The 15,955-nt window shown below is 51.4% G+C and overlaps 1 protein-coding gene across 3 annotated transcripts in view; it reads right to left on the reverse strand.

Moving 5' to 3' along the window:
- Nucleotides 1–2,691: 2,691 nt before the first annotated feature.
- LOC147650803 (axonemal central pair apparatus protein HYDIN-like) overlaps nucleotides 2,692–15,955 on the reverse strand; it is a 56,887-nt gene continuing 43,623 nt past the window's right edge. For all 3 annotated transcript variants that reach the window (XM_086847714.1, XM_086847716.1, XM_086847715.1), the window contains 17 exons: nucleotides 15,604–15,703; nucleotides 14,982–15,075; nucleotides 14,329–14,497; nucleotides 13,803–14,041; nucleotides 13,412–13,481; nucleotides 12,574–12,778; nucleotides 11,969–12,201; nucleotides 10,758–10,906; nucleotides 9,617–9,809; nucleotides 8,962–9,070; nucleotides 8,118–8,372; nucleotides 7,630–7,772; nucleotides 7,062–7,286; nucleotides 5,739–5,899; nucleotides 4,777–4,883; nucleotides 3,752–4,199; nucleotides 2,692–3,083 (listed from right to left, as the gene is read on the reverse strand). In XM_086847714.1, coding sequence (XP_086703840.1) covers nucleotides 2,921–3,083; nucleotides 3,752–4,199; nucleotides 4,777–4,883; nucleotides 5,739–5,899; nucleotides 7,062–7,286; nucleotides 7,630–7,772; nucleotides 8,118–8,372; nucleotides 8,962–9,070; nucleotides 9,617–9,809; nucleotides 10,758–10,906; nucleotides 11,969–12,201; nucleotides 12,574–12,778; nucleotides 13,412–13,481; nucleotides 13,803–14,041; nucleotides 14,329–14,497; nucleotides 14,982–15,075; nucleotides 15,604–15,703 — 3,063 coding nt within the window. In that variant the 3' untranslated portion in view covers nucleotides 2,692–2,920. The remainder of the gene's footprint in view (nucleotides 3,084–3,751; nucleotides 4,200–4,776; nucleotides 4,884–5,738; nucleotides 5,900–7,061; nucleotides 7,287–7,629; nucleotides 7,773–8,117; nucleotides 8,373–8,961; nucleotides 9,071–9,616; nucleotides 9,810–10,757; nucleotides 10,907–11,968; nucleotides 12,202–12,573; nucleotides 12,779–13,411; nucleotides 13,482–13,802; nucleotides 14,042–14,328; nucleotides 14,498–14,981; nucleotides 15,076–15,603; nucleotides 15,704–15,955) is intronic.

Raw genomic sequence — 15,955 nt, forward strand, 5'->3', positions numbered from 1 at the left:
TGTGTGGCTCCAGGCTTTGAGAAAGAATAATCCCACTTGGCATTTTGACTCAATTAGGTCTCAGGAATGATGAATCCAGAGTAACTTGTTGAAAGCTGCTGAAAAAATGTCTCTGAAGTTTACAGCACAGCTGAAGTGTTCAGAAGAATGAGAATTCAATGATTGAATATCCAGTTATCCTACTGGCTATGTCTAATTGTTACCCACTGTTACAGTACAGTGCACAATATCACCAGGAAAATTGTGAATGTCATCTTCAGACTGCTCTATTAACCCACTGTATTTTTGATCAAAGTTACTTTCTACAAATTACCAAGCTCTTTTGCCTTTTTGACACTCTTGTTCTTTTCTTGTGAAGTATTTATATATATAATACAGGTAGCTCCTGAATCTGCTCAAGGAAACCAAAGTTAGCTTTTAGGTCTTCTAAGCTGAGGTCTGTCTATTTCACCTGTTTGTGAAGCTGCAGTCCGAGAGCAGTGACAGAAGGGTTGCTGCTCTGGGAGCAGAGGTGCTTCTGGCTTGAATTTAAACCCAAAGGCATTGTACTAATTTACACTTCTTACAAGGGCTCTGTCAGTGCACAGAATTTCCGTACCTCTTAACAACATCTCTTAAAAATAGAAAAGGTAACAAGAACAAGCCCCCCCGCCATGCCCTGTATGGTGCCTGCCACGGTTTTCAATTCCCAATGTGACGGCCAACTCTTCTCAGGGATGAGTGTCACATCTGCCCCAGTGTCCAACAAGCCCTTCATCCCTAGGATCTCCAAACCAGCTTAACGTAGCATGGGACCATGGGCTTGTTCTCACCCACCAGTTCTGTCCAGTAGAGCTCAGGTGAAAACTCATCTACCAGGACCCCCAATGGCATGAGGAAGGCCTGGGCGATGACCTGCCCCTTGGCCAAGTAGAAGGGTGGGTGGATGCATCGCACCGAGAGAACGAGTCCATCCAGATCACCCTTGAGGGTGACCAGAGAGACTTCAGTCTCTGGGGGTGTGTGCTTGGTGTCCCCAATAACAAAATACTTACAGCCTGGGTCAGGGAAAGTCAATCTTCTGCCCAGTAGGTCCACGGCAATCACAGTCCAATGGCAGGACCTAAAAAGATGGTCTGCTGCTGCTGCTAAATGGAGTGGCTATTGAGGCTGCCATATTTTATTGAAGGTATTATTTGTCCTTTGGTGAAAGTCAGTCCAGTTAGAAATGTCTTGTCTGAGCCCCCCTCCCCCTGCAAAGCCTGCTCTGTTCTATCCACACGCAGAGGAGGTTCATGCTGCCCTTCTGGTTTTTTTTTGTACGTTGCCCTCCACTCCAGTTCCTTTGTCCTGGCCCACAGGGGCTGGGCACTGGACAGAAATGGGTGATACGCCCTCGCTGCCCACAGCGATGGCACCGTGGTTCCCATGGTGTTACAGGTGGTGGTGGGACCGCCACCGCTGCTGGAGCCCCCGTCCTTCCTGGCTGTCTATGATGGTCAGCCCCTAAGCTAGCAGCCTTCTGGATCACACCTCGATGGTGGTGGTGACGGTGGGGAGAGGATCCAAGGGCATTCCCATAATGACTGGCTTGCATGTATCATTGGCATTTGCCTTTGCTAATTCCAACAGCAAGGCAGAATGCAGCCCTGGATCTTCCACCTGTTTCTCCATGTGAACCCAACACCATCAATAAAATCTAGGAACGCCTCATTAGGTTGCTGCAGAATGATTGTGGAACTCGCTTGGGGTTCTCTGGATGGTAACGTGAGGAACGCTTTCTCTGCAGCTGTTTTGATCTTTTCAAGGGCCGGCCTTGGCAAAACCCGGGCCTGGTCCTTCGCCTGTGCCCATTCCCCATCGCCGCTCAAGTGCTCGGTTGTTATTTTATTCCCAATGGCATCAAGGGCGCTGTCGGAACTTTGCAATAGCTCAGAACATTCGGCCTGTAATGACCTCTTCCATGCCCCCTCCCATGCAAGATATTCTGATGGGGTAAGGAGGCACGAAAATAAATCACGGAGGTCATACGGGACCGAGAGATTGGAGGAGAGAGTGGCCTTTAAAAGGCCCTTAAAATATTTGCTTCCCTTTCCAAACTCTTTCTGGGCTTTGCAGAGTTCTCTTTTGTTTTGAAATGAGAATGGCTCCCATTCCTGAAGCACACTCCCACATAATTGAACATAATTGGAGTGGCAAGAGGAAGGGTCTCCTGTTCTGGGTTCTGGTTCCTGGGCTCGGCACTTGTGGCTCACGGGGTGTGGGAACCAGAAGGAGGGGCGTGGGAACTGAAAGTCAGAAGAGGGTTGGCTGTGCTGCAGGGGAAAGAGGAGGGCTCAGAGGAGGGGCCATTGTGAAAGGAAGGGGTGGGGAACTTTTCAGGAGGAGGAGCCCAAGTGGAGAAGGAGGGGTCCGAGGGGACAGGAAGGGGAGGGACAACTGGAGGAGGAGAGATAACAGGGGGAGGAGCATGAGGGAAGAAGGGGTTGGAGGTAGGAAGAAGGAAAGGATTTTGGGGAGGAGAAGTACAAGGGAGGGGCCTGGCCATGCGGTCCCCACCATCTTGTGCTCTCCAGGAGCCATTCTGGGTACACCAGGGAGGAGAGGGTGAACGGAGTAACTGGAGACAACTGGGGGGAACCTCAGAATGTACTAACTTGGGGGTTTGAACTGGGGTAGTGGGGTTTAAGGAAAGATCTCTGGCACCATGGCTAACGGTTAACAACTTACTAGCAAGTGTTTATTTACAGTTAACTGAAACTTAAGTTATTTAACAAATTAACAAACAATTATTTAATTAACAAAATTAATTAAAAGATGATGATGGCTGGAGCTGGGAAGGGCAGCTGCAGAGGTCTCAGGTAAAGGGTGGGAGACCATCAGCAGTAGGAAACAAGATGTTGCTGGCTCCTGCTGGATGCTCCAGCTGACACAAATGCTGTCACTGTGGTGTTGGTTGCCAGTGCAGCTGCTTCTTGTGTCCCTGGCCTTCCTCTGTCTGCTGTAAGGCAGAGCATTTTGGTTTTTCAAAACGCTTCCACTGCCGGGCTCTGCCTTTCAGAACCACCTGCACCGTCCTGTGAGTCTGCTCCAGGTTAGGAATGCTGGGGAGAAAGGGACTGGTATTAGCCAGAGAAACATTTCCAGCCAGACGCTTTTCTGTCTCCTTGCAGAGCACACAGCATTGCATCCTCCCTCTGTGCAAGCAGTGAGCAGCTCTGTGCCAGAAGCAGAGCTAGGGACTGGCTGGTCCCTGGGTGTCTCATTCAAGATCTTGCAACCCTCCAGGAGCTTAATGTTTCATACAGTGTCTTTTGCCAGTGTCTCCCTACCAAGGCCAGATGATCCCTCTGCGCTCCTGTGGGAGCTGCTGCCTCTCTGGGGCTGCTTGTCTCCAGGCCCACCTCCCCATCCCGGTCAGAGGGACTGAAGGGAGGGTGTTAGGGGATGAACCAGGCTGTGCTTGGTGATGCCCAGCAATAGCACAAGAGGCAACGGGCAGAACCTGAACAGGAAATTGCACCTGAACCTGAGGAAGAACTTCTTCCCTTTGCGGGTGACAGGCTGCCCAGAGAGGGTGTGGAGTGTCCCTCACTGGAATTATTGCAGAGCCCTCTGGACACTGCTCTGTGCCATGTGCTCTGGGATGACCCCGCTTGAGTAGGGAAGTGGGACCAGATGACCTCCTGTGGTCCCTTCCACCCTGTCCCACCCTGTGATTCAGTGATAGCCATCAGAAGTGTGAGTTGGCAAGTGTGTCCATGTTTCCCACCTGCACAGCATGGTGGTCTCAAAGTTCCCCACATCCTTTGGGGAGAAGAGCACATGAAAGGTCTTCTTCTGGCCAGGAGCGATGGTGCCGAAGTTGGGGTTGATGGAGAACAGTGACTGGTCATGGGTGACATCTGGGAGGACTTCCAGGGAGGAAGTGGCACGCTGCGGGGAGAGATTCCATTCCTTGGAGCGGCACCGCTTCTTGGAACGCTGCTTCTGCTTGGCATCCAGCTGCTCTTCCTCAGAAAGCTGCTCCTGGTCAGAATCTTGCTGTTCCTGCTCGGAATCCTGCAGCTGTTCCTGCTCGGAATCTTGCTGCTCCTCGGCAAGCCACTGTAGGCGCCGCAGCTCAGAAGGATGCGTCTCAAAAGGATGGTCCTGCTCCCCCCGGAAAAGAAGCACCAGCTTTCTGCGCTGCCTTACAACAGGAGCAGAGATGAGCCCACCTGCAGAGAGGAAGAGGGCACCATTCAAAGACAAAATCTGTGTTGCCAGCAACGCTGCCTCCTGCAGCAGCACATAGGTGGAAGAGAGCTGGGATGCACTTGGAGCATCTCTGGCCAAGTTCCCAGCAGGGAACAGAGCTTCTGGGAGCAGGGTCTCTGCTGCAGCACACACTCCTGTGCCAAAGCAGGAGCTGGTTTTAGACAGTGACTTTGCAGCTGCCCTGGAGTGGGGAACTGCACACAGACAGTGGCTGCAGGGCAGCTCACTCGTTACACCATTGCTCTCCCCAGTCTCAGACTTCTCAAAGCAATGACCTGATGTCCCCCCTCCCAGTCCTGACCCAGCACGTGGCTCTCCCCAGAGCCTGGCTCAGCTCCTTTGCAGAGCAGAAGTGGCACAGCAAGAACAAAAGGGGCTGAAAGGCAGAGGGGGCAAGGAGAAAACTCTCCAGCTGCAGCTGGGAAGATGCTGATGAAAGTGAACGTGTGGACAAGGAGGAAAAAGCAATACAAGTTTTGGGGTGAAGGGGCAGGGTCTTCTCCCCAGGCCCTCAGCTACCAAGTGAAATGCCCTTACCCATCAGAGAGGTTGAATATGGCATCCTCACTGCTTCACTATCTGCAGGAGCAGCTTCCTCCCAGAAGTATTCCAGGGCCACCTTCCCTGTGTTGTGCATCCTGAAACTGAAAAGCAAGAAGGAGGAATTAAAAAAAAAGTCCAATAAATAGAAAGCAAATAGTACAGTAACATTGTCTGAGGGACTCCTGCTACCACTTTCTGCTGAGGAGCATCTTCTTCCCCAGGCAACCCTGCCATGCTCAGACTGCTGTCCTGGGTGGCCCAGAAAAGTATTTCAAAGTCTGGAAGTTGAAGAAGAAAGGGCCAACATGGTGCCCAGGACATTGAAGCTAAGGGGCTTACTTTGGACTTTCTTTAGGTCTTGCTTTGACTGCAAACTTATTCTTGAGCAGATGAGGACAGGTGACACGCAGTGAAAGCAAACCCGTGGCTGTTCTCAGCAGAAAATGGCAGCATTGAGCCTCTCCTGACCACCCTCTCCTGCTTGGCTTGGCATGCATGTGAACAAGCCTGTGCTGGTTTTGGCTGGGGTGGAGTTCTGGGAAGCAGGCACTGGGTCAGCCCTGGGCAAAGGTGTCACAGCATTGTCACAGTACAGCTGGTCTGGATTGGACACAGTGAATGTGGCCATAACACAAATCCAATTCAGCTGGCCTAGTTCATGCCTGAACGTGTTCCCAGGTAAGTTACAGGGGACCCTTGGCCAGCCCCATCCAAGCTGAGAAGTGAGCACAGCACTGGCCAGGAAGTTGGGCAGGAGAGAGATCTCAGCCAATGGCTGTCTAGCCCAGGAGATTTGCATTGGGTATTTCAGTGAGCTCTGAATAATGAACGAGGCTGTTTTGTCTCCTGAGCACCTGGAGCTCGAGTTGTGAGTTTTGTCTCCCCAGCCACGGCCAGCACAAAGTTCCACAAAGGCAGCTCCCGCTGGCAGGGCCCTGCCTGGCCTCAGCACTCACGTGGCTGTCCTTGTCTGGAAGGGCAAGGTGTCCTTGAGCTGAACCACGACTGTGTCCAGTTTGAACTGGGCGTAGGCAACCAAGGCACTGAGGCACAGCTCGGCCTCCTGGCCGCTCTTCTTCAGCACAGTGTGAGCCGGTTCCGGGACTGTCTCCACTGTCTGCAAAAGAGGAGAAAAGAATCGCTGAGCAGAGCCCAGAAAGTCAGGCTGAGAAGGGAATCTTTGGGCCTCCAACATCAGCCTCATAGAGGGACTAGAAAGGACCATTCACTTTTACTTCCCTGGAAAGATGACAGAATTGGGACTGTTGTGCTGCAGTAGTTGTTTCTGCCCACTGATCAAAGCAGTCCTAGCACAGCTGTTAATGTACCCATGGAGACTACAGCGGCGTTCCAATCCCTGTACTTCAACCTTGGAGAGGGACTGACTTTTTCCCTGGTCCCCTAGAAATCCAGCAGGTCTCAAAATTAGGGTTAAGTTCCCCTGCTGGAGCTCTGTGGGTGGAGAACCCCATGACTGCAGACTTCTAGGAAGCACCTTTTTCTTCTTGTCTTAGGAGAAAGTGCTCTCCAGATGTCACCTGTGGAGCAGCAGGCACACTGCTGGCAGCTGGGGATGGGCATTTTGGAACGTGAAAGATCTCACTAGGAAAGTGTCCAACTGCAGATGTTCTGATAGAAAAGAGGATGGTTTAGAGGCCTTAAAATGGTCCAGAAACTTGGAAAGAGCCTTCACCCAAGCTGAGTGTGTTTGGCAATAATGACAATAAAAGCAAGAGTCTCCAGAGATGATCCTTCTCCGGACTCCTCCATACGGTCACACAGTGCCTGGGCTACTCCATGATGAGATAACCCTCCCAATACAGAGACCACAACCAAAATCTCTGGTATCCATGGAGACAAACCTTGGCGTTCACCAGCAGGTGCAGTAGAAGTGTATTTGTCTCCACTTCTAAAGAAGAGACAGAGTGCAGCAGACTTAACTCCTTGTTGGTGAAAAGGCACCAAATCATATGGAGAGATTTCAAACACCATAAAATGAGATAATCATAAAACATTGTCTCCCATTCAACATGGGCTGCAGCACTTGTGCTTGTGGCCCAGACTGATAGCGTGTGGCTAATGGTCTCTTGTCTAAAGGCTTCTTCCCCTCTTGTGTGAGGGTCATGTGCATCCACCTCTCCCCTAGAATGCCCTGCTGGTGAACCTCAGGGCTGTCCAGTGTCCAGAGGAAGCAGGAGCTGCTCAGCCAGCAGTGATGGTGTTATGATGGTTCTTTTTGGAAAAGCTGTGGTGGCTTTGTTTGCCATTTTGCTTCTTACCTTCTCTTTTTCAGGCCATTGGGCTGCTGGCTCCTGGTTCCCGGTGATGTCCTTCCACATGACAGTGCGCATTTCGTCGTCCCAGTCCGGAACATTCCATAGTGGCAGCTCAAATTTGATCTTGGTCACCTTACATTTCACAAGGTGCCTCCTGAAGGTGGCTGGGACATCTGATTTCAAGGTCACTGTGATGGCCTTGGTGCAGCCAGGGTGGAGATGTCCCACCTAGGGAGAATCAGGGAATCAAGACCAAACTGGAAGCACTGCCAAGGGCAGGACTGATATAGCAAAGGGGACTGATGTGGTGAGCAGCTGTGCCAGGAACCTGCACCTCAGTGTGGATTTCTGTGAAGTTTGATAGACAAAAGTATAAAGAGAAGGTACCACCTCCCATAACGTGAAGCCTTTTCTGCAAGGCTGGCAGCCTTGGCCCAGCCAAGCCAGGGAGTGCATCTCCTGTGTGGCACTGGAATGGGCTAGCACTGGCATGTGAGGTCTCCCTGCCAGCTCCCAGGAACGCCAGGGCAGGGCTTGAGCAATGGGGAAAGGCAGAGCAGCCCCCACTCACCCTGGGGGAGAACTGGAATGGGACGTCTGCCTCCCACTCGAAGCGCATGAACATCATGCCGGTGTGGTTGGTGATGGTGAAGATCCTGTGGCAGGGCTTCCCAACAGGACAGTCCCCAAACTGGATGTGGTTCAGTCTGACAGCTGTTAAGGAGGAAAGCAAGGGATCTCAGCATGCAGGGAGTTCCACCCCACCCCCCTCACATGCACAGACTCCTGTATGTTCAATGCTTCCTTGCTCCAAGCCTTCCTCCCTCTGGCAGGGAGCTCCCCAGGCAGTTCCCCATCCCACCACTTTCAGGGAAACACCCTGGCACACCCCTGAGCCAGCGCCATGCAGCACAGCACACACTGCTCTGCATGCATGGCTGCCACACCCACAGGCCTCCATGTCCAGGGGTGACAGCCCAGGCCTGCCTAGAGAGAGGACACACATGATCAGATATTTTCTTCTTCCTTGTTCCACCTTGGCAGCCTCTCCTCTCTTACCATCAATGATGTCTTTGTTCAAACTGCTCTTATCATTCCTCAACTGTGGGTCTTCCTCTAGACAGTCGAAGCTGAATTCATCCTTGTGGCCTTCACCCACCAGCTCTATCAGGGTCTTGTCAGAGTAGGTGTCCCCCACTAAAACGCGGATCTTCCCTTCCACACGTTGAGCCAGGGTGGGATTGAAAATGACATCAAACTCTGCCGATTGCCCACGATGCAGAAGCAGGAGAGGCTTCCCTGGGGGCTTGCTCTCTGCACAGCAATGGAAATCAGAATGAAGTGATACAGTTGTACAGAGGAAATATTTCCATATATGAGGAACAGAAGGTTGAAACCAGCTGCCTTCTGAGCACAGGTTGTTCTACCCGCAGTGGTTCCCGACCCTCTTCCTGTGTTCACAAGACTGCCATCTCCAGACACATCACCACTTAAGCAGCTTAACCTCAGGTTGATGCCCAGCCCTCATTCCATCGCTTCCAGACAGCTCCAGCCACATGGAAAGCTGAGCCAAAGAGCACTTTGGGCTTCTGCTGGCTGCCTGTGTGCTCAAGGGCTGTGTCCGTTCAGGCTGGGACCTTGCCACATGCTGCAAATACCTCAGAGGCTGCACTGAGGCAGTGAGAGTCCCCCAGAACCCAGCCCACCATGTCTAGAAGAACACAAGAACTTCCTACTCCTTGCTAGGAGGAAACCCTGGAAAAGGTCCCCATGAAAAGCTCGGGGGACAGAGAGCCCAAGGAAAGAAAGTGTGTCCAACATCTGGCTGCAGCTCAGAGAAGCCAAGAGCAGGGCACACGTTTTCCCTCTGTGCACCATCGCACTTCATGGTTAACGAATTTACCATTTTCAACAGAGTCCTCTCCCACATCTTCAGTGTGGAATCTCTCCAGTGTGGAGCGCCTGGCTTTCAAGAAGAATGCTCCATGCTCATCCTCCAGGTGTAACATAAACTGAGAAAAGGGAACACAGAGCACAATGATACTGGTGTGAGTACAGGATGGCACAGGGACTGACACCACAGTGCTGCTGGTCCTGCATAGGAACCCAGCACCTCTCCCACTGCAAACAGCACTGAGCACAAAAGTTAAGTCAAACCAGCTGGGAAAAAGGGCTCTTTAGAGCCATTTGGATTGAACCAACACGGAACCAAACAGGACAGAAAGCAATAAGCAGAATATAATTAAACCACAACTAAGTTTGCTTAAAATATAGTAAACTGGGGAATACAACCTAATGGAACTGGAAAATCACACATTCCTTGAGAACAAACCTGAAAGATGGGGGGAAATACTCCACCACCTTCCTTGTGTTCAACTTAAAGAAGAAAGACTGGATGGAAAATTTTCAAGAACTCCCTTCTTGGAGAACAGATGCCAGTCCCTTGCTTAAAAGAATTTGTGACACCTCTTGCAAGGTCTGCCATGGTTTTTGGGACCCTCCCCCTGTGCCACAAGCACTTATTCCCAAACCAGCCCATTCCTTGAGCAGGTCCTCACCTTGACAGGTACGATGCCGTTGTTACGGACGACCAGGGGGAGCATCTCTAAATCCCCCAGCTGGAGCCTCTGGAAGCGCAGCACGGCATTTCCTCTCTTGCTGCGAGCTCTCGGGCACACGACTGTCACCTGCGGCTCGTGCCCCCTCCCACTGATGGTGAAGCTCAGGATTTGGGGCTTGATTTTCACAGAGCTGCAGGAGAGGCACACAAACAATTCCAGCTGGCACTAACCCATTTCTCACTGGGCAAGCCAAGCAGCAGGGGCAGTCCACACTGTTTTCCCTGCCTGGTGCTCCTGTAGCCCACAACACAGCCCCCCACCAGCCTCTTCCCAATCCCCTCAGGGCCATTCACAAGAGGAACCTGTCCAAAGAGCCAGAGCCTTCCACAGTAACAGTTAAAAGTAATTTCACTTAATTCAATCATGCAGTACAGCAGATACATAATGAGGCACCAGATGAGATATGGCAAATCCCCTGGCTGCAGTGAGATGAGACATAGGCAACAAGCAAAAAAAGCACAGCATGAAAGCAGTACAAAAGCAAGAAGGCAAAAAGAAATCATTGTCACCATCCACCAAGATCATTTCCAAGAACAATAGAAAAGCAATTGCTTATTAGCAATTAGACTTCCCTGGCTCCAATTCAGCCACTAAAGGCTTGAGGAAGGGCAGGTCAAAGCCCCTGTACACAGGTCCCAGTGCAGAGGAACAGGGCTCCTCTTTCATACCAGCTCCCATCACTCACATGAAATAGCTTCATGAATGCAGGGAATCACAGAGGATCATTAATATCACAGAAACCAAGAGGAAATTGTGACTGCTGACTTGCTGCCACAGAAACTGATCCATCTAAGCTTCTGTCCTTGGAAATGCCCAGCTCAGCTGTAGCACATCTCAGTAACTTCCAGTTGGCTACCTATTTCCCTGTCTTCCTATTTGCTCATACAGGCTAAACCTGTATGACAAATCTGCCTCATTTTTCTGCTCTATCCAACAGTGACTGCCTCCCAGATCATCTCATGCCAAGTACTCTGCCTAAGGCTGCTGAGAGCATTAGAGCTAACAAGAGGTCTGTGCCTTCCCAGTGGAGAGGCAGCTGTCAGAGAGGCCTCCCCCAATATTTCTCAGGGTCAATTACCATTTGGGGATGACAAGGGAAGCCTTAAAAGTGCAGTCGTAGTTCTGCTCGTCTGGAGGGGTGAAGGTCACTGTAGCAACAGCGTGGGATGAGCCGGGAATGGACATCTGGACTGGATGCAACTTGAAAACGGTGATAGGGCCTTTTTCCTTGGGGGAAGCCAGAGAGCAGTGTTAGGAGAAAACACCTTCCAGCACGACACAGTTTCATTCATAAAGGCATTACTGAAAACAGCATGTCTGTAGTGGTTTAGATTTGCTAATTGGAGTTTCTCAGTCAATGCACTAAATAATGTGGTGGGGTTTAGCACTGGCTAAAATCACCAGGGCACTTACGCATTTTTTGTTGTGAACTATGGATTAGGAGAAGGGTAAAACAGGTTTAAAACTTAAAAGGAATAAAGAAATTTTATCAACAGGACTACAGGAATAAGAAACATCAGAATAAAACCTCCAGAACACTTTTTCTCCCCCTACCCAACTTTTTCTTTTCCCACTTTTGACCACTGGGAGACAAAACCTGGGATGGTAAAGCAGTATCAACTCTACAATAGTCTTTGATCAGTCCTTGTAAGAAGAAGAGTTTTTTCTTGTCATGCTATGGAGACTTTTCTACAAGAAGCAGTTTTCTCCTGGCTTCTCTTTTCCATGAATAGCAGCCAGCCAGGCAAAAATCTTGCATTGTGACAGCTCTTCCCATTTTCACAGCCCTCCTAGAGGTGTGTTTATGGGCTGTGAACTCAGGGGCTGTTGTTTTAAGGATGAGTTGTTCAAGCAGGGAATGCTGACCTTGTGCTAAAGCATTGTGTGTTCTGAGTGCTGGCAGCTGCCCTGCCATATGTGGGAGGTGGTCACTGCATGGAAAACCCTGCAAATAACCTACAACTGGCCTTCAGAGAGAGGAAAAGCCAGGGAGCCTGAGGAGATGCTCTGCTTTGAGCCCTGGCATGTCAGTTGATAACAGCCCCTCTCTGAGTGTGCTTCCAAGAGAGGTTCAGAAGGATTCACTTCTCCCACCAAAGACCCAGAGGTGTGAGCCAAAACCTTGCCCAAGACATGAGAATTCAACACAACTGTTCCCTGGCTCTGCTGCTCTGCCCTGAAGTTTGACCTACACTGAGCTAGTGTGGGCCACAGAAAGCAATCTGGAGAACAAAACAGCTTTCACACGGCCCTTAGAGGGCAACCATCTCCTTGGCCTCCTGTTCTTACCTGTCCTGGCAGGGGGCTGATGGAGAGGACCACGTCACACGGCAGAGCACTTGTGTTGTAGATGTTGAAGTGGGCCTCAGCCTCTTGCCCAACCAGAATCTTGTTGAAGATGAAGTTGTTTTCATCTCTCACAAACAGGCCCACACCGTGCACAGAGAGCAGCTTGTGGCTGAGGTCAGTGCTGCTGCAGATCGGGTATTCTTCGAAGATTAACATCGCATCCTCAGCAAATGCTGTGGACAGACCAGAGGGATGAGCATGAAGAAGCCTCCCTGATGAATTCATCTGGGCCTTGCTGGCCTCTGAGAAGGCTTGGTAAGCTCTTTCTGCCCAGGTAACTGCTAAACCCAGCTTTGGGTGGGGGAGCTGGCTATGAGGATGGAGCTCAGTCAACCTGAGTCTTAAAGAGCATTGCTTTCCTTTTATCCTTCCATGCATCCCTCTCAGCTGGGGAGGGATGAATCCACCAGTGGACTTAAGAGGGCTGGAAACTCTGAGGATTTCAAGGGGGGACACCAGGGCTAGCATGCCTCCCTATCCAAGCAGCAAGTTGAGGTGCTGATCAGCAGCAGGTCTGGCCAAGGGAACCTGTGGAGAGCACGTACCTGGCAGGCAGGACTCGGCAGTCAGGGTAAAGGGAATGCCGAGGGGATTGTCCCTGGGGTCTCTGCCCACGATGTCAATGTACAGCTGCTCCTCACAAGTCCCCTCCTGCCCTGCCAGGCACTCCACCGTGATCTGCTGCTGGCCCCACGGAGCGATGGAGCCGGAGCAAGGGGACACCGTGAACATGCCCACATTGAGCTGACCCTGCAGAAGAAGTTCCAGGAGAGGCTGAAGGGTAATAGCTGTGCCTTGAGCACCCCAGCAAAGAGTATGTCCTGCCTTGGCCTCCAGCTGGGCCCAAGCAGCCAGTCCCAGGGCAGGGAAAGATGACTCCATGGCCCAAAGGCAGCTCCAGGTTGAGCCCAACAAGCCAAGAGGAGCTGCAAGCCTGTCTCAAGTGGCAGAGAGAAAGGAGATTGAGTGTAAAGAATGAAGGTGGTAGCTGTGATCCTCAGCCTCCAGAGGTAACAGGAGAGCAGAAACAGCTGTGAGAAATGATGGGAGAGAGGTAGGGGAATGAGATGAAGAAAAGGAAGAAAAAAAAATGTTGTCTGAGCTCTGTGGACCGGGAGTTCAGGGGGGATGTTTTTGCTTCTGTGGTGTTCACAGACCTATGCTGGCCAGCAGCTATCACACACAGGACCTGCTCCCCTCTGCTGAGCCCACAACTGCAGGTCAGAGCCAGAGTACAGGACTGTCAATGGGACTGAGCAGATCCTGGACTCCATCCTGCAGACCACGTCCCACCCAATGGAGATGAGCCCCCAGCCTGGGCACAGCAGCATCTTCTCACATCCCCTGCAGCAGCAGCATTGTTGGGGAGCAGGAGTCACCCACCTGTGTCAAGCTTGATTTCCTTCCCGCTGAGCACTTCCTAGCTGATGGAACAGATTCCCCTTGCTTTGAACTGAGAGGAGAAAGCAGAGGTATCTGTCATGCTGAGCTCCCCTGCCTTTCTCTGAGGCCAAAGCTGGCCTTCCTCCTCACAGAGGAAAGCCTTCCTGCTCCAGATGGTTCCCAGAGAGCAGCCTGCAGCACCCATTGCTGGACAGAGCAGCTCGAGCACCAGCTTCCTACTACACATGGGGACACTGAGGCGTGTTTTGCTCCCTCTCCCCAAGGCAGGGATGCAAATGGGCGATAGCCCAGGTCTCCTGGCTTCCTGCCACATCTCAGCCGTGGGCTGGTGCCTCCTCAGGCAGGAAGGGTGGTGCAGGGCTTCTCGTACCTTTTGCTTTCCAGTGAAGATGCATCCTCAGTTGCTGGCTGGATGTGGAATTTGAAGCTGATCGTGCCTGTGTTCTCCAGCACGACAGTCTGGGTCTTCTTGCTGCCCTTCATCATGGCACCGAAATTGATGGGTGAGGCGGGCTCAATACTGAACTTGCTGTACGCAGCTCTGGCCGACACCCTCACTGGGATGTTGGCGACAGTCTGGCCTCCTTCCCCTGCGATGGCATCTATCACCTGTGTCCACAGGAAGGGGTGGTAAACAAAGCAAAGAGGCCAGCCAGCCTCTACTCCAGTCCCCAGCCTCCACCCCAGGCCTCCATCAGTTCACCCACCCCTGTTAAAGCACCTCCTCCAGAGTCAGATTCTCAGCTCCCTTAGGAAGCCTCCCAAATGGTTTTGAAGACTTTGTTTGTGTACGTAGGAGAGAGGATTCTCCAGTTAAAGCCCTCCTTCCATTAGACACCTGTCCTGTTTATGCTCCCAAAACACCGTGTGGTAACAGCCTGGCCCAGGCAGCTCACCTGGCAGTACAGGATGGGGCTGTTCCTGAGGAGCATTTCCCTTGTGGGGTGGAAGAATATCTCAATATTCACACCAGGCTGGGAGGCGATCAGCTTGCCCGACTGAGGCTTGACAGTGAAGTGGGATGCCAAGTCTCGCATCCTGGGACCTGCACCCTTCAGCATCAATCTGGGGAGAAAGGGAAGGAATGGAGATCTCTGCAGTTACAAGTAGAGGTGCTGCCAGCACAGCCAGGACTTTGCATAGGACCAGAAAAAGAAGAAAAGGGAGAGTGCAGCTCTGCTCAGGGAATCCTGGATCCTGACAGAGAGCACAGACAGTCATGAGGTTATTGCAAGAAGCCTTGACACTGAAATTTTTCATTCACTCTTTTACAGAGTCTCAGAAGGAGAAAGGAGGTGACCATCAAAGAAAGGCAATGAATCTCAGCATTTCAGTGCCTGAAATTCTTGGGGCTCTCCTTTGGGTTCCCTGCTGAACTGTGGAGAACTGCTAGTTTGTGGCTGGAATCTCTGGTGAAATAGCTGAGGGAGCCCAGGTTTTGTGTTTATTGTGAGGTAGCCAGCATGGAAACAGGTTCTAACCATTGACAGAGGGAGACTGCAGGCCTGGGAACCCAGGGAAATGCTCACCACCAGGCAGCTAGACTCACCTGTACTCGATGTTGTACAACCCTTTGTTCTTTAGAGTCAGGACGGTCTTCACATTATCCAGGACATGGATGGTTCCAAAATCCAAGGTTTCATCTGCAGACAACGCGCAGAGCGAGATCAGACATGGTATTTGTGAGCTGCTGCAGAATACACCAGGTCCCAAGCTACATGGAGGTCCCAGCACAAAACCCTTTTCAGCAAGTTGCTGTTCTTGGAAGGGTTTTCCAGCTACTTGTCTGCCCTTTCTCTTCTTACTCAAAATATCTGCAGGCTTAGTAGCTAAGGAGCTCGGCTTCCATTTCCTCGCTTCCAAGCACAAATCCCATCACTTTACATGCTGTGCTGAGCCTGTGGGAATTGCCAACTGCCTGTTCACGTCACTGGTGTTTCAAAGCCCCCAAATCCAACCTGCATGTGAAGCTGCACACTTCAAAGTTCAGAGGGGAGAGACTTTAGGCTGCCAGTGCCCTGACAGTGCTTTATTCCATGCAGCTTGCAGGGTATGTGCTTTATGTATCCATGCCATCCTTGCATCCCATCCCATCCCAAGTGCTTTGGTCACCCACCACCCAAGGTAAGGCAGTGCACCTGGACTGCTGTGTTTGGGAGACATCCACTGACCTTCAGGCAGGACCATGCTCAGGAGAACATCATACACCTCTGCAGACAGTTTGATGTTTTCAACCTGAACAATCCCCAGGATGTTTTCTGTATCTGAAACCTGAGGAAGCAAGAAACAAACACTGTTCAGATTATTCTTTTGCTAGACAGCCTCTAAGTCCTTGTCTCTGCTGGCTGCTTCCCCTATGGCCTCCCCAGCTTCACAAGTGTTGGTGGACACCCAAGCTTTCCTAACCCGTTCATCTCATGGGCTGTCCCAGTGGGATTCTGCTGCAGTAAAAAACCCCATCAGCCCAACTCTGCATTCCTACAGCAGGGAATGCTGCTGCTAAAGCTTCCTTGAGAGGCACAG

Source organism: Cyanistes caeruleus, chromosome 12, assembly GCF_971803275.1.
Source record: "Cyanistes caeruleus chromosome 12, bCyaCae1.hap1.1, whole genome shotgun sequence".
Taxonomy (NCBI): Eukaryota; Metazoa; Chordata; class Aves; order Passeriformes; family Paridae; genus Cyanistes; species Cyanistes caeruleus.